This window comes from Amphiprion ocellaris, chromosome 22 (genome assembly GCF_022539595.1).
Source record: "Amphiprion ocellaris isolate individual 3 ecotype Okinawa chromosome 22, ASM2253959v1, whole genome shotgun sequence".
NCBI lineage: Eukaryota > Metazoa > Chordata > Actinopteri > Pomacentridae > Amphiprion > Amphiprion ocellaris.
This window is the reverse complement of record NC_072787.1, coordinates 22,319,789-22,341,625: the sequence shown is the minus strand read 5'-3', so window position 1 is coordinate 22,341,625 and position 21,837 is coordinate 22,319,789. Positions and strand designations below refer to the sequence as shown.

Genomic DNA, 21,837 nt, shown 5'->3' with positions numbered 1-21,837 from the left:
ACACACTGGCCCAGAGTCAAGCAAATAAACTCCACTGCAGCACGCTGGGGAGGCTGCAGTGAACTCCACAGACCTGACTCGGGCAGAACGCAACTTTCTTTTTTTTTCTAGACATTAAAATAACCAAGCACATGGGATGTATTATCTGTCTGGTATTGTGTGAGACGGTGTGTGTGTGTGTGTTCGCGTGGCTTTTCGATGATGTTATGAGTGTTTTGGAGCCGTTTGCGATGATTGTGATCAGCGGTGTCCACAGTTGTCACATAGCAACAACAACAATTTGTACACATCAGTAAGAAATAACACCAAAGCCAAATGTCGAGAAGTTAAAACATTGTTAGTAATTTCGCTGAAGGTCACTTGTTGGGTCTCGTTATTTGGCTGCATGTTGCTTTGTAGCACACACAGCTAATCTAGTAAAGAAGAAAAGGATCAACTTTAAATTTCAACTTTTTTGGCCTTGAAGTGGTGACATTTAAAAAAAACAAAAGTCAAACTAAGCATGTAAACACCACTATATCATCTAAACCTCCAGAACAGTGGCTACATTGACTGTTTAAATTGTACATTCAGGTGTCGAGATGTTTTCATTTACAAAATGGCAAAATGCCTGCAAATATTTCACTAATAAAACAAAATTTACCACAAATTCAATTTCTTGTCCTCTACAGCGTAGAACATTCTGCATGTTTACGCAGGTAGATCAGAGGACATCCATATAGTATGATGACAATTTTCTGGCAGGAAACTACAGATCCCACATGATCAATTACATAATGAAGGTATGATTTCAAGATTATGCAAAAACTGCCAGGTCGAATTTAATGAAACCTGGAGGAGAGATGGAGCACAGGCAGAGGGAGAACTTATTCAATTTTATAGCAGATTTCAATCATTTTGTCCAAAACTTGTGAGATATTGCAAAGGCCTTGGCAGAGGACTGTAATCTCCAAGTGCGTGTCTACTTACATATTATATTTTGTTCACTGTGACTTTGAGCAAAGTTTAGAACGCACAAGACTTTTGCAGTTTGCTATCACAGGGACTAAAACACTACAACTGCCATTACAGCACCATTTTATCCAACATTATAATCAGCTGCAGCATTTGCAATAATGTTAGCTATTGCAGCTAAATAGTTAAAGTGAGCTACAATCATCCACAAAGTTTAAGCAAGAATTCAACAAAATAACAGAAAAGACAGTTTTTCCTCAATTGTCACTAAACGATATTTGACACAAAACACAATTTTGGTCATACTATTAAGTTTTGTTCTTTCATTTCATCCAAACTACTTGTTTCTCTAACAATATATGATTAATGTCTGTTCTGAACAAGCCAAACTTGACATTTTGCCAGAGAATAAAGTTCAGAATAACAAAAAGATTGATACTAAACTGTTAGATTGGTGTCTTATTTTATCAAAATTACTTTTAAGGGTCAAATCTCAGAAGGAAAATGTGAACACAAAAAGCAGAGAAGGAGTTTAATATACTAAATAACCCGACTCAAAATTATCTAGTTGACATTTACCAAACTATTTTGTCTTTTCATAAATTTTATGCTTCGTGTTGGTTCTATTTCCAAATATTTCTCTGTCATGTGAAGACCGTCCATCTCCAATATTTCAGCTTTGCACGAACTGAAGTATGCAGCAATGCATTTTTCAGATAATTCAATGGTTATGTTGAACTTAATAAGAATAATTGAACACGCTAATTCCAATATTTACAACAATCGCATCATTTCGCTTATATTCCTAGTCTAAATATTTATTCATGAATCATTCTACGCTCCTTATTGTAGCCTTTCTGGCAAATTCCTGACGTTCCTGACACCAGCTTCTGACATCCTGCTACCTGCCAGCATCATCACCACTGCCGGGTCTCGACACCCGCTGAGAGGCAAAGAAGGATTTATGAGGCTGGAAGCGAGCCAGGCGACTTCCTGTAGCAGCGGGAGGGGAGCTCTCCAGGCGAGGATCATTATTCTCCTTCTATTCAGCTTTGAGATGCTTCTCCAGGACTTATCACGTAGGGATTTAATGACACGAGAACCCAGTCACACATGAGTTTTACACGACTGCTTTCAGGTAGAGTCACACAAAGGAATCTAAGTTCATAAAGTGTGTAATACTCCCATGCAGGAATGTGCAGACACCTATTCCCGAAAGGGTTTCCTCTTGCCACAGCAGGGCCCTGTGTGTGTGTGTTGTTTAATGTTTTAAGGCCTGCGTTGAATGAGTCGGCTGGATACGGCGAGGTTAAAAAGCGTGGAGAGGGGGTAGCATGAGGAATGTGACACCATGGGCCAAGAGGGATGATGAGGGACACTTACAGGAATCTCTCAATTTCCCGTCGAGAGGCATTTAAGAGTCAGATTTATCACGAAGCGCTTCGTTCACCCTCCTCTAACCCTGGATTCTTCACTTTCACTGTCTGTTCATGCCGTAATAATTTACTGAAACACACCTGGGAAGGCTTTGGAGCCATTGCAAGGCAAACAAACAGCTAATGATGGTTATCGTCTCCTCCTTCTGCATCCATGTGAACAAAAACTTGGTGCGTGGTTTTTTAAAGAAGCTTAGAAGAGCAAATACGCAAACTGTAGTATAGGAAACATCCATAATGGGTTACATCACTTGAAAACACAAGAGTTACTTTAATAAAGCTGTAACGGATTATTTCTGTAAGACCGCATGGTTGCTGTTCCATCCGTGTGTGTTCATGGAAGCTCCATGTACACGAGCTTTGAGTTTCCATGTGCAGAGACGTGCTGTGGGGTTGTTTAAGAAGGCTTCTGATGAAGAGCAGCAGAGCGATCCTCCTGCATTCACGATGGGCTGCAGACGTGAGCAGAATACTGAGGGACTGGAATGACAAGCCGGATGCTCTGAGGAATGCTGAAGCCTTGCCAAGCTAACAGCACAGGCAGCTCCGACTGCCACTATGAAGGAGTTTATACGCCAAACTGCAACACAGCCTGCCTGCCTGACAGCAACGTCACCTGCAACGTGTTGTTTTTTAAAGGTTTACAACCAATTTCTGGGTGGAAGCTGCTTTTGTTTGAAGCAAGCAATGGGACTGACTCGCCAGTGTTAATAACATGTTTAACTCAAGACACAAAAAGTCATCGAAATGCGTCAATTTTAATCTACAGGTAATGAGAATGCATTAGAGTAATAGACTGTCAATCCTAATTTGATGGCAATTCAGTGGAGCTACTGAAGAGAAGCTGAGAATAAATGGTTTCTGTGCTTTTCTCATTGTAACACCTGAGGTCCCAGCTCACGGTGCACATCTCTAAAGCATGCAGAAATTAAATTAAATAAGAGCTTGTTGACACTTACCTCGGCTGCCATTTTCTTCATCCTGAAAACAAGACAGAAAATAAATTAGTCAGATGCTTTGTGATTCGGTTTAATTAAAGTTTTTTCTTTCTTTTTATGGATTATTTCCGTATTAACTTTATGTGTCAGTACATTCTCATGTATATGCAACACAGCTTGACTTGAATATATCAATTAAACTTACATTGAAAGACTGTCAAAACAATTCATTTATCTCATCCCAACTTTCCACAAAAGTTTCTGTATCTGCAACCATCAGAAAATGAATCAACTAGTTGATAAACAGCAAAAAAAACAACAAATTTAATGAATCAATTGAGTCAAAAAAGTCAAATATTTGCTACTGCTGCTGTTTTTTTTCTTTTAGATATCATTACAGATGGAATAGTTTGGGATTTTACAAGATATCACCTTGCAATGTGTCAGAATTTTTTTTACCATATTGCTCAAAAACAATAGCAGTCATAAGAAATAAAAATAAAAAGAGTTACTAAATTCAGGCTAATTTCTATGCAAAATGCTGTAAGACATCAGCAAAAGTAAAAACAGTGTCACAACAGCAACATGCTAAATATAGTAATGATAAAACATTAGTATTAGCATCCAAAATACTTTTTTTTCGTACAGTATCAAGCCTTAAATACAGTGATAATCCAAATAACTGTTACTTAGAGGAACAGAGGAGTGTTCATTGTTGCACAGGTCTGTCATTAAAACAGCACTCCCTATTATAGTTAATAGGAAAAAGAAGCCACTTCATAGCCATGTCTGTGTTTTTCCATTTCCTCAACACATAAAACCTTAATTCACTTCAGAGCCCCAGTTAAAATCCACATACTCCCGCTTTAATCCACCTCCCCTCAGTGACACATATGTTCTCCATGTATCCTTTAAGGCTCCCTGCTCTCCCAAGGCTTTCCGTAAGACGGCCTGACCCTCTTCAAGCAAACCCCAAACTGCGATTAGTCAAGAGCTCCAATCCAAGACCCTAAAAGTAATTACAATGAGAAGTGATGGATGTACAAGGATTTCTTTTTTAACCCTCCTCCTCCCCCTGTCAGCTGAGGTTACATAACAGAAGAGCTGGTTAGGGTTTACAATGAGTGTGACTGAAATTTAAGGTTTCGGTTTGAATATTTCCAAGAAACAAGTGAAGTCCACCTGACAGCTTGTCTTAGTGTAAACTTTTATACCACTGTAGCTAAGGCTAAAGCTAATTTATCTCCTTCAGTTTGCATGTTAGAGAACAAACTCTCTTTAATGTCAGTTCTATAGTGGAACCATCACATCTTATGAGGTTCACAGCAGAACAAACTGGCCCAGACTGGACATTAAAGTGCCCGAAACAACACTGTGATACCCAAGAACACCTCTGGGAGAAACCGTCTATCTCTTTGGTTACACAAATGTCTGAAAAGCCCAACTGTCATGCCATAGTTTCTCTTTCAACATGCAGAACCAAAGCCAAAAGCTATAAACAGAATGTGCTATACTAACTTTGTAGGAAATCCTTCTGTGCAAACAGAGGAGGTTGTCAAAATACACTTCAGAGAAAAGTAAACCTAACTTATCCTGAATTATCACTTGCAAAAACTAATATGAGGGAGGCCACGATAAGCTTTGAGAGAGCTGACTGAAAACACCAGCGCATTTTCCCATTAAAGGAGACCAGTCGTATGCACCCAAAGCCCTTTAGCTCCTGCGTTAGTCTGTGCCCATTAGGGGCCGGAAGTGCTTTAACGTCAGGATTAGTACCAAAGCGCAGATTGGTACTGATGTTGTCCAGAAAACGGCTGGAAGAGTTCCCAGGTGGGATGATGCAAGTCAGGAAAAAGCTCCGAAAAATAACTGCTATATAAAAATAACAATACAGGGGTTAAAAACATCATACTAACTGAAAGTCAGAATGCTTCAGTAGGTTTTAAAGGCACGTCATCTTGAAAAAATGTCAAAATTCCACCATTTTCTGTAAAAACAGAATAAATGGTCAGATTTTTAACTTTCTGACAATCTAAGAATTGCTAATTTTTGACGTGTCATTCTGTGGGAAAAAAATTCTAAAAATATTATTTACATGTCTCATATACAAAATAATTTTCAACAGTTTATACTAACCAGATTCTGTAAAAAACTAAAAATTCTGCATTAATTGGCACAACCATGAAGCCACTAGTGACTGAGTTGCGACCGATCGTCATATGACAAAAATTCGGGGAGTTTTCAGCTGACCTGGGCTGAACTTTAAGGTGGGAGGACCAGGGCAATAAACTAAAATGTCAGTAGAAAAATATTTGTAGTATGTAGAGTCTTTTTCTAGTATTTGAAACACCTGCGGGCACTTGGCAAACTATTGTACAAGTTGATTCAGGGTTTTTCCATTCTGCTCCAATAAATAATCAAAGAAATGAATGTATTATTTTTTTTTTTTAAATTCATGGCATTTAAACATTGCCATAATGTACAGAAAACATGTCTGAGTTCTCTCAACTTCTAGTCATGGTTGTGCTGTTCCCATGCCTGCAGAACTTTATTCTGTAAGAAAATACTTTCTTACTGTGAAGACAGCATATTATGAAAATGTGTATGTACATGGAGTTGTACTGTCCTAACTGTGTTTTCTTGGGGCGATGTTCAAACAGCAGCTGAACGTCATAATTCTGATAATACTTCCCCCCGGTGTCACACAAATCTGATGTTTTCTAATCTGAGTTGACACTAAAAAGCTAAATAAAGTCACATTTTAAGATTACAATCTGGAACACTGACCAGTAGCTATAATTTCTGGGCCCTTGACAGCGAGGCCAAAGTTAGCTTAGAGGACAAGAAGCATCAATGTGAAAATATGACAGGGAGAAAGGCATTTAAATGAAAAGGCAATTTTGTTTTAACACCATCAACATTTTAAAAATGTGTTATATAAATGCTGTATATAAACATTTTATCCAATAAAAGGCAAATCACTTACATAATAATCCATTTCAACCTGAAAAAAGTCAGTTTCATCTTAAACTATGAATCAAAATCAACTTCAATTTGCTAAATCAACTGAAAAAACCTGCCAGTGGTCAGAGATCAGTTCATCTGTTTCTCATTCAATGTCTGTTTATGTATACATTCTTATGACAGTGTCTTAAATTAAGACAGATGCTTCTGGCTTCAAGCTTACATCACTTGATTCAACAAAAGTTTATTTACTTTGGCAGCAGGAGGATATTTTCTTATTCAAACTTTCTAGAAAATGTTGCTCACTTGAAAAACGTATGAGCCGTACATTGAATTAGATGGCATAAAGTTGCTTGTTTTGATATGTTCATGTCCTGGTGTCATCAGACGGGTAAAAGAAGGCGTTCTGTTACCTTTAATGAGTTGTGGACGGCAGATTCAGGTGGGTAGACGATGAAGTGTCGCAGCGTGAAGCCGAAGCCCTGGGAGGTCCGGCGCAGGTGAAGCGTTTTGGGCCCCGGCCAGGAGAAAGGCTCCTCCTCGGCCCCAGGAGAAGCCATCGCTGACGCCTCGCTCTGGTCGCGCCCATCCTTCTGCTTGGCCTGAAAAGAGGACAAACAAACAGGCATTTAAGTGCTGATCTTCAGAATATAAGCAGCATAGAAGGTGCACTGTTGAATGGAGGTGTTTTTGAAATACTAGTCTGACATTTTGGGAGATATGCTTATTCATTTTCATGTTTAGAGTTAGATGAGAAGATCCTACTCTCATTTCTGTGTGGTGAAGCAAGTCAGTCTAGCATACAGACTGTGAAGCTTCATGTTGAGAGTAGATGATAACTGAAATTGAAAATCAAACTGCAGCTTTAAAGTCATTTTTGCTTGAATTATTTTTTTTTTTAATTAAGCTATATGTAACTGTGACCTCTCATCTCACATAACGGCTATGTTGTGCAGGAATATAAAATAAATGAGCGTGATTAGCTGACAAAACTAAGTCAACTAAATGCTTAAGATAATCATTCGTGTTGTGCTAATGTACAACGTCGCTTAACTGCTGTCTCAGATGTAACACAGCCGAGTTCTCCCTGTGCTAATACCTGCATATAATGGAGTTGCAACACTTAATCAAGTATTTGTCAGCCATTTAATTAACTGTCAGCTATTCTGACAATCAAATTATTAGTTTGAGCGTGTTTTTAAGGCGAAAAAAGTCCAAAAGTTCTCTGATTTCAGCTCCAATTCTAAATATTTTCTGGTTTCTTTCCTTATCTATCACAGTAAACTGAGTCTCTTTGGATTGTGGACAACTTTGTGAATCAATGAGAGACATTTTTTACCAAGAAGCTCATCAATTCATAGAGAAAGTACAATGAAAGACAATAAAAATAAGCAGCCCTAGATGTAAACCAGCAAAACCAATGACACCTGCTAAAACCAGTGCCGCAGTATTTTGATCTAGAAAATGAAAACAAGGTTGTATGTAGGCTGGGCTAACCTGGCAAAAACTAAAGCTGCTGAAGCTCATACTGCTAACACAGGCAAACGGAGTTGGATTGTTAGAGTTTCCCAGAGAAAGTAGTCATTCCCAGTTAGCAGTTAACCTCTCAGACTATTGTGGTCTGTACAGTGAAAGTATGCTGTATTTAACAAGAAAAAGATCTTTGCAAGTCAAAAAAATGTACATAATATTATGTAACAGAGACATTCTTCTTCCTTCCTTCCCCTTAAATCATCATCTCACCCCTAAAAATTCATCTCGGCATCCCATCGGGGGATCCTGACCTCAAGGTTGGGAACCACTGCTACAGATCAATGCAACGTGACAGTAAAACTACCATTTCCATGTGAGAGCAAACTCAGAGCCACATAAAAGTACAGTGAGTCCACTGACATCAAACCCAGTGATTGAGCAAAACAAAGCGGTTTTGCTAAAACAAAGACAAGTGTGTTTCTGCAGAACACATTGGTCTTAGTCATCAACAACACAAGAGGTCCCTTGTTGACGATTCTTCACAGGTATCACAGAAGAGCAGGCTGTGAAAGCTGAATAACGATGTCGTTTCGTGGTCAACAGGACGTATTGTTGTTAGTTCTTAGGTTTTCATGTGTTTCTTTGGCAAATAATACTGCGCAATTAATTGCTGTTGGCATCTTTTTACTGTCACACTATGGCAAATTGATACTATCACAGTGGACGATTAAAATAGCATCTATAAGAAGCAGTTAGCAAACTCTAAAAGCTGTTGATGAAGACAGGTGAGACTTACATAATAGTGTTTCTGAATACATACAGTACATAGCATGCTTGCAAATACAGAAACATCTCACTTCACTTATAGCACATGTTGTTACATGAAAGAGTCAAATAATGTCCTTCTTGAGTTAGGATTAACGTCAGAGATCAAAATATCTGTCAAAATATTCAGGATTGTCATTTAAGCCCCATTTGTTGTAGCCCCTGGCTCTATATAGCTATACATATGGCTTCAGTTATTGCACATATGGGGCTTTGCAGGGCTATTTTGCGTGTTTGCATGATGACAGACTTATCTTCTACATTCCTACTGTGACTAACACAGAATAAAAACAATCCCTAAATGCTGGCAGTCCTCCTCTTGCATAACAATACTTTTAAGCCTACATAACACAACACATGCTCCGTGTCGGCTGGAGAACCCTGATCTTAAATGTTCTATAATGTTAAGCTGTTCACGCTGATTCAGTCTGAGGTGGCACCTGTAGCTGAGTCACTCCGGTCTGTGTTCGCTTTCTGTACATCATGTTACAAGACCGATGAAAAACAAACACACAAAGGGAGCACAGGTGGTCACATCTAGGAGTTAACAGATGGCTATGCTGTGACAAGATGTGATCATTTCTGTAACTAAATCTGCGATTTTACAGGAACATTTTCAGAAAAAAAGAGAACAGGCGTGAGCAGATACAGCAAAAAGTTCAACAAACTGATATGACAGCAACCAAAACCAGTCAGCAGTTTAACACATTTTTTTCAGGCAAAAATGCTAAAATCTGATGGTTCCAGTTTCTAAAGTTTAAGAAATTGACTTGATTAAAATTATAGCAACTTGGAACATCTTTAGGTTTTGGACCTATAATTGAACCTTTCCAGCAATTTAAATTTGGGAAATTACAATTCTTGGGCCAAAGACAAAACGTTTAACCAATTAATGAAGAAACCATGTTAATCCATTATCAAAACATTCAATATTTGTAAGCATGATATCTTTACGAACATTGATTTTCTGGTGTTTGGTCCAAAAATGTCAAGTCTCACAAGAGTCCAGATATGAAATACATTATTCAGGCCTTCAACTCCCATTTTCAATCAATTTTTTTTTAAACCTCCAAACCAAAACCTTTTAAACCCAGATTTAACACAACCCTCCACATTTAACTGGAAATATTCTATAACTGTTAATCACAGCTACTCAGTGTTGCCCCATCGCTGATCTTTCGCTGCTGCTGTGAGCTGTCTGAACACTGTCACATCCATCATCAAAGCAATGATGAAGCAAAACCACGACACCACAGGGTGTGCGTTAGCGGTTACTGCTAACACTACCATAGTGGCTCCAGGCTACGTGAGCACTGCCAAGAGTTTCAGCCTCAACCCAGATCTCTCCACAGGCTCTTCTCCTACCAAAATACATCTTAGGTATGGATCCAAAACAAAGACATTCTCCCCACCACCCCTCTGGCTTCTCTTTCCACATCTCTCCTCTGCCTGTCTGGGAGCAGCAGATGTAGAAGCCTCCTGAGGCTGGGATGGGTGTGGGCTTGATGGTATGACTAGTGAAATCACCACCAATACCCAGTGGTGTGGAGCTGGATGCAAGCCATAATGTAACTGAGAGAGCAAGAAGAGAGGAGGGAAAGGAGCTGAGAAAGTGCAACTCTGCTGTTTGTTTTGATTTTGTGCTTAAATTTTAATGTCACATTATGCAACAGCTAAGCCATTTGGCTTAAATGCTGCATGGCGGAGGTACGCACACACTTTCCATCCTCTCTCTCTCTCTCTCTCTCTCTCTCTCTCTCTCTCTCTCTCTCTCTCTCTCTCTCTCTCTCTCTCTCTCTCTCTCTCTCTCTCTCTCTCTCTCTCTCTCTCTCTCTCTCTCTCTCTCTCTCTCTCTCTCTCTCTCTCTCTCTCTCTCTATATATATATATATATATATATAAATAAAAAAACATTTTGAATAATACAGCAGATGAAGCAGCAGAAAAGCACAGTGTGAAGGGAAACTACTTTTGCTGGAAATTCCCACAATGCCTCAGGAGAGTCATATTCAAAAGGTACAATACTGTAAATCCGTTCCAAACAAGCTCACACAATTACCTGATAAATACTGCTCAATTATGCATGCAATCTGTTCATCAAAACAGCCACCATTATGTGCACGCCGAGGGTCTGATGTGTGTGTAGCCATATGGTGCCACAGCCTGCAGGATGGTACATTTGCATGCCAATTCCTGCTTCTTTATGTATATGAAGTGAGGAGTTTGACTAAATTTGAATAGCATTACTCGTGGACTCAGCTTTTCTCCAAACTATTTATTTTAGTGAGTGAGTCACCCTTGGTTACCGCTCCACAGCTTTCGCAGTGTTGTTTTTTCTTTCCAAACTTCTCTCCCCATAGGGTTTAACATTAGTCACCCTTATTCACTTTATCATAGGAAAATATGCCTTTAAGTCCCTGCTTAGGCCCAATGCTGAACAATGACTGACTTCATTCCACTAAGCTTTAGTCCACTCCACACAGAAAATAAAGAATGACTTTTAGTTTAGAAGAAATCCTGAAAATATGAGCCTATCTTATACACACAGCTGGAACAAAAAACAATGCTGTCCTCTGACAGTAAACAGAAAGTGTCAGTCTGAAACCACCATGGGGACCAATAACAATAAATGAAACCTAAGCCAAACACACACAGACACACTCATGTTACAAAAGATATCGGTCAGTGAAACAGGACTACCCTGCTGCTGGAGAGCAGGATGACGCACACCAAATTCCTCAGACAGCACAACAAAGTGCAGCCACCCCTAACCTCTCCTCCAATCTCAAATGCTTGCTATGTAAACCTATATGCCTCTGCCAGACACTGATATCTCTTAAACGCATTGTTTCTCTTTGGGGAGTTGGGGTATTCCTAAATGCCCGGAAACTGTATCACAATTTGGCTCCTCGCAGTGTCAAACTGCAAGGATGCTCCCCATCTCATACAGAATATCCTTACCCGAGACCGAACGCAGTTCTTCCTGGAGGCTTCTCGAAGCCGAGCCCAGGACACGCTGCGGTTGGGACTGGTGAGCCCCAATTCCACTTCACCCCAGTAGGCTCTGGCCAAAAGCTGGAACCAAAGACAGTACGGCTCTGACAAACAGCCATCCACCCCGGCTAGACGAGCCCAGGGACAACCTCCAGATGACGGGGATGGAGAGAGGGAGCAGCACCCTTCTGCGTTTACATCCACATCCCGAAGGTCAGGGTGATCCTTCAGAGGAACCGGCTTACAGCCTGGAGGTAGCCCGTTCCTCTGGGCCAGCATGGCATAGCCAGGTCTGAGGTGGTAGGGTCCAGGTGGTTGTGTAGATAAACTATCCTCACAAAAATACCAGTTTCTGCGTCTTTAACCTACTCTTTTCCACCGGATGGTCTACTTTCAGCGTCTGCCTGAGCCCATCTTGCTCCCTCTCTCGTCCTCGGTCCGTCTCTGACTGCCTGTTCTGGTCTCAGTTCGGGGAAACAGGGCTGGTCCTCTGGGCGTCCCACAGACACATGATGTTTCCACTCAGCCGAGAGGAGAGCTCAGCGGCTGAGAGCACTGCAGAGAGTCCGGGCCGACTGACTGACGCACCCACCCACTCACCACACAAAACTCTGTGAAGTATGCATGCACACACACACACACACACACACACACACACACACACACACCAGGCAGCCTGAAGTGAATTCTCTTCCTTTCCTGTCTCCTTCATCTCCCCTTTCTCGCTCTCCTCTCCCGCTGCCAGCCTTTAAAAGTTTTAGTTTGTTGTGCGCTTGCCAACATGCACTAGCGGACTCACGTGCCGAGGCTAATCAATAAATTATAAGAACAAATGAAGGGAGGAAACAGGACGCACACAGACGTCAAAGGTAAATATATAGAAAACTCAAAAAGCTTTCAGAGGCCGCCAAAGTTGTTATTTGACAGCAGACAGGAAAAACTTTGATTGTTTTTACAGATAATAGAAGAAGTCAAGTGGTCCGAAAGCAGATAAGAAAGCATATGGGTCCTGTGAAATCTACAAAAGCATAACTAGTCCACCCACCTCTGCATGCCTGCAGCTCATCTGGCAACTACAAAGAACTAATGCTTCGGTCGCACAGGTGGTGGTCAGAGGGAATACCAGCAGTTGGATAAAGACATAGTTACTCCTGCATGTATATTTATTTATTTGCTTGATTCACAGAGACTGTGCAGTTAAACACGGTTACATAAGGATGAGTAATGCAACAGATGTAATGTATATGGGCTGTCTTGTTAAAGCTAATTTGCAGCCCCCGTCTCTGCTTCAGTTTTGCAACCAGTTTTCGCCAGTGTACGAGAAACAAAGACAAATAAAAACCAAATCCCAGCACATCTATCCCTTTAATTTTCATAGGACAGTGAAGCAGTATTGGTTAATATATTGGCTGTGAGCTATTAAATTAATCAGCAACTATTTTAATATTTGATTAATCGATTTGAGTAGTTTTTTTTTTTTTTTTTAAAGAAACAACATTGAAATCCTCTGATTTCAGTTTCTTAAATTGGAATCTTGTCTGGTTTCTTTACTCCACTATGACAAGAAACAGCATATCGGGATTGTGACCAAATCAAGAGACTTGAGGATGTAATCATGGGCTTTGGGAAAGTCAGATTTTTCACTGTTTTGTTACATTTTATAGATGAAACAACTAACGGATTAACTGACAGTGCAAATAATCATTCAGGTTCATGTTTTTAAAGTTTTTCTTAAAGCAATACTTGATGGTGAATGCATGGTGAATTTGATCCTCCTGTCCATAAGGGTGGCAAAGTGGTTCATTTCTAAAAATATTTCAATCCAAGAAAAAAAAGGATAAAATTTGGTCTCCATCCTATGAAAAATGTAATTCCAATTTAGATTATTTCAGTAGTTTGAATAAGAATGTTACGGCCTCTGGTGGCCGTGTGTCTGGGTGGCTTGTGGAAAGAGGGATTGATTACACCTGGCTGAAGACCGAGCTCCAGATTACACCTGGTGCCTCTGTGTGAGTTGTGTATTGTTTTCCTGTGTGGATTGCCGGTCTGTAGATACTTGTAGTGGGTACTACAGACATTTCGAGCTTCTGTTGGCAGCTGCTAACTTGGTGTAGAGACTGAGGCTCCAGTTAGAAGTCTGCCAACTTAGTGAAGAAGCTGTTCAGTATTTAGAGTCTTTATTAACTGTGTTCAATGTCTGTTTAGAGGCACTAGTGTTGTTAGTTCTGTGCACTTTTTGTACTTTTTGTTACTTGTGGTGGGTGTTGCTACTGTACTTTGGTTAGGCAGTTTAATTGATTTTGTTTGTGTTTAGCTCAGTTACAAACTCTGTTAGCCTTCGTTTTGTTATATTCTATTCTTTGATTTGGCAACACCCACCAGTCTTGTGTTCTTTGTTATGACTTTCATGTGCCATTTGCTACTGAGCAATAAATTCCTTTACCTGAACCAATAACCTTCTGGTTATTTTGTTGCGTCCAGCTGACCCTAGAGGTTGGATTGTAACAAAGAAAAATCAAGCAAGTATCTTTCTTAGTTAGGTGCTTTCCCTCCAGCACAAACCTGCAAAGAAACGCAATCAAGGGAAACATGCAGTGTAGATTTAACACTAAAGAGAAACTTAAAAACTTAGACTGATGATGCTTCCTACTATCCTGACATGAACTTCAAAAATAATTGCTACACAGAACAGAGACTGTACATTTTGTCCTCATCTCTTAAATGCAATATGCTGTTGAAAGAGATCTCTTCAAAAAGGGAACAAATAAAGCCACCAGCGGTCTGTTTATGACACTGTAAGTGAAACTGCAAATCACTGAGCAAAGCTGTGGCCAAGAAGAAAACTGGATTTATAGGATTTATACATCAGTTTACACAGTTTTCTTTGAGATTGCTTCACAGAGTTCAGAGAAGTCACTTAGTTCAAGTCTTCGCCCCACATTGCTTCGACTTGACTTGAGGTCTTGACGTAGCATGAATCAGTGAGAACATCTGTGTGGCATCTTTAGCACAATAAATAAAAAGCAAAGAAATCCCTCATAAACAAAATACGAGGTTTAATGTGTCACAAAGGATTAACTACTTTGACCTATAAGTCTGTCAATGTTGTTTTGTGAGCAATCCCTGGCACTTCCAACTGTCTGCAGACAATACCAGGGATTGGGTTAAAAAAAAAAAAAAAAACAGAAGGGGAAAATAACGCAGCTGGTACAATAGCTACATTTAATCCCTAAACTTTAAGCGGGTCCCATAATAACCACAATGACCTTGAGCATGACAGCAGCACTCTTTATTCAGAACAATCTGTTCTCAGCTACACCCCGAGCGAAACCTGTGAATCTAAACTCTGCAACCCACCTTCACACTTCCACAAGTGAACACCTCTTCAATCCTTCAAGGTAAACAAACTCCACAGAGGCCTGGCAACAGCCTTTATTTTGGGAGCCGTGAGATGGTTGGGAGCAGGATGAACTCAGCTCTGATACCTTTTAGTAAATCTCTCCGGAAGAGAGCAGGGCCAAAACATCAATTTAATATTTAATCACATTTTCATGCGAGGGCTCTCTGGAGCATTTGTGCTGCTCCAACAGCAACTTCAGGACTCTGTGCTGTTATTAGGTCTGCTGCTAAACATTGAGTAGGTCTGTGTAATGCTGCTTAAAGACAATTGATCTGTCTTGAATACCTTACTGAGTCTTGGGGGTTATTAGTTGGTTGAGAGCTCACTTCCAACAACAGCTAATGCGTGTTGGTCCACAGCCTCGGCGGTTTGTGAAGTCGCTCTGAACGAGAGCGTCTGCAAAATGCCGAAAATGTAAATACCAGTCTATTTTGATTCGGAGGAATATTTGCCATCCGAGACAGCAGCGACCATGAAAACAACATCAGGAACCCAGTCGTGGAATGTTCCCTCTCAGCGTTTGGTTATGAGCATCTTGTTACCACATTCACAGGGCTCAATATAGCATGTGGTATTCTGTACGGAAAAGACGGCAGAAATAGAAGTCACCAAACACAGCCAGCTGACACACTTGACAAGTGGAAGCCAAAACAAGGATTAAGTCTCACAAGAATGGCTATATATGAGAACCATACACTCTTTTGCATGTATGAAAATATGCCATGTGTTTGTAAGACACAACAAGCCCGCATCACAATTGAAGGTTCAGCCAAACGTCCACTAATACGTCAGACATATACGTCCCTGAGTTCCTGCAAATCTAAAACACATGATAAGAAAAAAAAGACCCTTAAATGGAATTCCTGTTGGCTAACAATGGCATTTGGTGCCATGCAAACACAAGACATGCCGCCCAGAAATATTATGCCGTTACCATGGCAACTCACCAGACCACAACAATGTCGTCCACTGGACTGGGGTGGTTTCCGTGGGCGCTCGTGTGATTTCACGGTTTGCGTGTGTTTGTCTGTGTTTATCCAGAGTTCAGAGTGTCTACAGGCGTCACGAAGGGCAGCAAACAGTGTCAAGGAGGTGATTTGAGGTTTGAAACTTGGCCGTCCATCTCGCTTCCTCTGACTTCCTTTGATGTTAACAAACACAAAGGAGGATGACGGTGCTGCAGATTTGCCACACACTGGATTTAAGGATATAAATGATCTGCGACGGCTTGATGTGGAGCAAAAGTGAAAAAACTGCATGTGCAAGTTCAGGATTTGGCTTTGCTGGGTATACTAGTGTGTTTTAACATCTGGGTAGAACTGATAGCAGCAATTCAGGTCATCTAAAGTAGTAGTTGTAGTTGAAGAGCAAAGAAAATGACGATGTCTGAAATTACTGTCAGCATTGCAAGGACTGACTGTCTACAGAGACACTTCAGCATTCACTATATGGTCTATTAGAAAACAAAATCAAATCCAGAAAAGACTGGATGTGTGCATACCCTTGATGCTTTCACATTCTTTTGTAGACTGTTAGTTGCCAGTTTACTGCATCATGTAGAAATGGTTTGGAGTTGTTTACCCAAACTGTCTTGAAGTCAAACCTCACAAAGGATTCTTGTATACACATAACCCCTAATTGTACAGTTTCAACACAGTAAAATATGTAAATCAATCTAACACCAACTATTTTCAAGGAAGAATTAAAGGAAAGGGGGAAAAAAGCTGTTCAGAATTCAATCCCATCCGTTTAATTCGACACAGTTTGTAATATAAAAGAAGTCGACTTTAGGTTTTTCTATTAATAGTTCAGTTCAGTCAATCCAACAAAAACACTCCACTTTGGGTTTTCCCAGCAATCCAACAAACAACTCAAAAAAAGAAAGTTTCATTCAGTTCTTTCACTCTAAAATGAAAGAAAATGGACAAAAACATAAAAGCACAAAAGTTTCTGAATGTTTTCAGAGGTTGGATCCTCAAAAGATCACCAGCAGATGGGAGATGTGTGGGACAAACACAGGTTCAATTATCGGAAATACCTGGGCAGGCCTACGCAACCATGGGCCAGATTCTTCAGCTTTTCCTTTACTTGTGTACAATGTCATACTCAAGTGAAACTCAAAAAAATCTAAGTAGTGGGCTGGACTTCTGAGAGCAGGGAAACAGAGCTAATAAAGTACTGGTGAGATGAGCCGAGTGACAAGAACAGAACAACACAATGAGAATATTATCTAAGATTTAAAACAATATAGTGTGGAGATGGCCACAAGCTAAAACAAGAGTTTTGCAAGTACAGAAAGATGAGAGTTAGCTTATGGATAGTTTGTGATCTGGCTGAACAAAATTCATATGTGGCACTAAATGTAAACAAAAGTACAACATGCAAAACTGTGTGCTGATTTACACAACATAAAATGTCAAAACAGGAAAAAAAATTGTCCAAATCTAATGTCTAATATCCCACAAAGTGATGTCCTCAAATTACTTATTTTGGCTGTCCAACAGTACAAAACCCAGACGTGTTCAGTTTCCTTTGATACAAAACAGAGAAAAGCAGCGGCAAGTTAAAGGGATGCTGGCCATGTTAAAACACACAATAAAACAGCTCTTTAACACCAGCTCCAAAAATGCTTTGAAGAAATTTATGAGACGACACAAAGGTGTAAATTGTAAGCAACGCTGTCCGTCCAAGAAAAGCAGCAACAACGGACAATACCATTGTGGTCCAGCTGATAAAATGAAGCATGGTCACAGACGCCTGTGAAATTCTACCGGTGGGTGTGGAGGGTGGCACCTTCAATAACTGACCATCAGACGGGAGGTTTACTGATTTCTGCTCGTGGCTACTCTTGTTGCTGTTCGTTTCCTGCACTGTTACCGCTTGTTTCTGGACACAACACAGTACAGTTTGGTCTTGGAGTCCCTTCTGCTGATAATTCTGCAAATGGCCTTGTGGCTTCACACAACATCATATGTAGAGCCAAAGACAACTTACAAGCTGTGGCTGTGGTGAAATAAAGACAAGGATGGAGAAATCAACAAGCATTCAGGGGACTGGTGTGGGATTTTTAGGACCACTCAAGAGTATTTAAAATAAAGTTACATAAGTAGTGTGGAGAAACAAAAGGACAGACCCCAGTCCAGTTTGTGGATTTGGACAGGCCTGTTTTTTTTTCTACTTTTAAAGCAGTAAGCAAACATTTACCAGAGAAATATCTGCAGCATCCAAGATCTAACAGCCAAAGTTGTGTTTCCTCAGTTGTGAAACTCACTTCAGATGTTTACATTTCTGGAGGACACAACACAATGAAAGCCAGGTTGTTTCATGACGCTGTTTCATTTTAATCCACTGAAATCTTGGAGTCCAGGATTTATTAGATGATTATCTGCAGCTCTGATTTGTGTAACAAAGAGGGAAAAAAAAGGCCTGTGGTCTCTAAGCAGCTGACGAGGTCTCTGGACGGGGATTAAAGACACAAGGCACCGACAGGGCTCCAAAAACTACAATAAGTAATTTTGAAGTCTCCAATTGGTGCTCGTGTGTGACCGACTCTGTGTATCTGTGGCTGTGAATGTGTGTTTTTGTGTCTGTGTGTGGTGCAGAGAGCAAGAAGAAAAGAGAAAGTCTTGCAGGAGGATTAGGCTCGATTCGGGGGTAGCTTTTCAAGACTCCTGGCGGGCGTAAGATCTAATCTGGACATGCTGCATCTGGGCTCCGCGAGGTATGGCTTACTGTAACAAAGGGCTGGCTAATGAGGGCCAGGGGACAGGCTGCTCCCGCTATTCGCCCACACTGCTGCACACCCATAAAGCCCTTCTTCATTCAGCCCTCAGGGGGGCACGGTTGGGTATGAACCCCGCAATCGACTGCTGTGGGGAGGTAACAGGCTGCCGGTGCTGATCAGGCAGATACTGGAGCAGATTGATCTCGTTTGAGGCTCAGATAAGTGCCTCAGTGTGAGAGCAAGAGGCAATGGTTGAGTCAGTTACTGCTTAGAGGGCTTATAATATAATTTTACTGCACTCTCATCTGCCAATACACGGGGAGGAGGGAGGGTGTTTTCGGTGCGCACATACAGCCAGACTTTTATTTTTTTCCTGGAGGGAAGGGAAGAAACTGAGACAGTAAACGAGGAAAAAGCAACAAAATGAAAGAAGCTGTTTGCAGCTGGAAATATTATAAACCGTCTGTTTAAACCAATGAAAGAATATCAAATCTGAAACAGGCCACATGACAAGCTTTCACATTTGGAGGGTTAAAACTGAAAATGAAATTGTGGCAGCTTGTACAACACATAACCTAATAAGAGTTTGTGCTTTTTGACTTGTTTGATTAAATTATGTCACAATTGTGATACCCTGTAAATATTTTAAATGGTTTACTAAGCAACCATTTGCGGTGGGGATTTGTAGCTCTCCCTGTGTTGCATTTTGCTTGTTTTCATGTTACTGGTAGAAAAACAAGTACAAAGATGCTTTATGTACAAGGTCTGATTAAGAAGTTCCAAGACTGTGCCTATATAAAAATGAAGATTGTACTTGATATAAACATGCATGCAATGCCCATTTTTGTGCAGAGATAGACCTCTCCCAGTGCTCCTGTCACATATGAAACACTCTAGACGTTCTGACCACTTAGGGGTGCATATTTATGATTTTGGTATTGATCTAAAATCTGCACAGGCAGCAAACATCAAATTCTATGTCAAACTAAGACTTGGGTACACAGATCAACAACACTTTTGGAAGAGTGGAAGAGCCTGAAGACGGTGCATCGTCCACCTACAGCATGCTAAAAATGCACAATTTTGTATTTATTTTTTTGGCTGTTCCAACGCCACTGTCATTCCTCACCCACTCTACTCATCAGATTTGACAACTGCTACCATCTTCCTCTTCCCCAAAATGACATTCAAGTTATAGTCTTGCCGTTTTAACATTGGAGGAAGTCCGGCATGTGTCAGAATTGGTGCTCTATGTGCTTACATAACAGGACGTCCAGGAAGTGATCAAAGTGTAGCAGGAACACTGGATCGCTGATCATGAAAACTGGTTCTAGGTGATACTGGCCAAATTTAGGTACATTTTTTAACCCTTTAAAGGACAGTTTGAACTTCTTCCCTTACATCTTGTATTGCAGAAGTTGATGTTGAACGCACTGGAAGTCGATCACACAGAAATGGTACTAGCTGCTACTGTTATTCATTTATCTTGCTTCCAACATGCAGATAAACGTAGAGATACGACTGAAACAATTAACATAGGAAACAAATTACTTTGTGTTGCTCATCCCAGCATCTCAAATGTGAGAATTTGATGTTTCTCCTCATCTTATATGATGCTGAACTGAATATCATAGGGTTTTTCGACTGATGGTCAGATAGAACAACCAATTTGGAAAACTAATTTTTAAACATAAGCTCAAAAATTAGATTATTGGACAATAAAAGGTATCGATAGTTGCAGCCTCAGTTTCATGTTAGTGCACTGGAGGTCTATTATTCAGAGAGTACACTCGCCACCACAAAATTTTAAAGCAAACTTTTTTAATGTATATTAAAGATGCAGGATGTAGAATTTCAAAGCTCACACACTCATTTGCATTCAAATTAGTGATTAAAATCCACAACAAATCATTGGCAATCTTTTCTCTTGCATGCTTTGGTTGCGAGGAGGAAGTTGGCACCAGTTTTCTTTTCATTTGAAGATATATCCAACTCAAACACAAGTCATGATGCAACAGCTCTAAAAGCCACCAGTCCAACTCCCTGTGAGTCATGCCCACGACATATTTATGAACCAGTGCACCACTTCTCTCCCACTGACTTTCACAATTCACAGTTTGCTATGGAGACCATCTGTGCAGAGCAGAAAAGAAACGCACGACAGCTTCAAACTTCCAAGAAAAAAAAAATACAGGGGGATTTCCTTCAGGACGGAGCTGAGAGTGCAGTTAGGAGAATGGTATGTGTTCAAAAACTAACGGAGGAAGACAAAAGCTCAACCCCAGGAGGGGGGGAGTTGCAGGAGCTTGGTGTATTAGCGAGCTCCCCGGTGAAGGAGCCATGCTTGATCTGGACAATTGTCTCCAGAGGTCCCTTGACACCTTCAGACAAATACCACTGCCAATCAAGCATTCAGTAGTCGGCGCATTCACTCCTCAGCAGCTGCTCTCACACAGCAAGAAAAGCAGCAAATATGTTTCTGATGACAGCCCAGCCCTCACCTCTTGAATAAAAAAGAAAAAAATCACTGTCAGTGTTTAATTATTGCATCTCTACTCCTCACTCAGACCCTTTCCCTCGGGGAGAAACCATATGGTTCAGGAGGAGTGAGATGACAAAGAGCCCCGGATCATCAGAAAGCGCTAATGAAGACACAGTTATCCTCCTGTCAGGCCGACACAGTGATGTGAGATAAACCCATGTTTGAGGTCAGTCTCACTGGGTCAACATGCATCCTCTCACTGTCTTCAGAATGCAGCTTTCATGCATGCGAACCAAGTCTAAGATCACAGATGAAGAGCCGAAGAGAATTATAATGTAGGTTTACCCACATTTTCAGAACAAGAGATGGCTGCCACACAGGAGATGATCATGAACTTGTTGCTTGTATTTAAACCAAATAATAATCCAAATAAATTAAGCAATCACATCGTGTAGCACCTCTTTAATTAACAAAAGTTTTGTTGAGTGTGATAAAACCACAAATAGTCAATTATCAAGCCCAACCACCAAGCATTCACTGATTTTGAAACATCTAATTGCTCTATGTGATCATAAAGTAAAAGTGAAACAAGCATTTGTCATTTTTATTATTTCATAGACTAAAAGATAGATGGATTAATCCCACAAG

At 40.5% G+C, this 21,837-nt stretch overlaps 1 protein-coding gene across 6 annotated transcripts in view; it reads right to left on the bottom strand.

Moving 5' to 3' along the window:
• LOC111572618 (rho GTPase-activating protein 21) overlaps positions 1 to 21,837 on the bottom strand; it is a 95,879-nt gene that overhangs the window by 37,853 nt on the left and 36,189 nt on the right. For 3 of the 6 annotated variants that reach the window (XM_023276364.3, XM_023276381.3, XM_023276374.3), the window contains exons 1-3: positions 11,551 to 12,139; positions 6,706 to 6,894; positions 3,350 to 3,371 (exon numbers count right to left, since the gene is read on the bottom strand). In XM_023276364.3, coding sequence (XP_023132132.2) covers positions 3,350 to 3,371; positions 6,706 to 6,894; positions 11,551 to 11,862 — 523 coding nt within the window. In that variant the 5' untranslated portion in view covers positions 11,863 to 12,139. Of the gene's footprint in view, positions 1 to 3,349; positions 3,372 to 6,705; positions 6,895 to 11,550; positions 12,140 to 21,837 lie in introns of those variants that run through there. The other 3 variants (XM_055006880.1, XM_055006879.1, XM_055006877.1) reach the window with 1 other exon arrangement.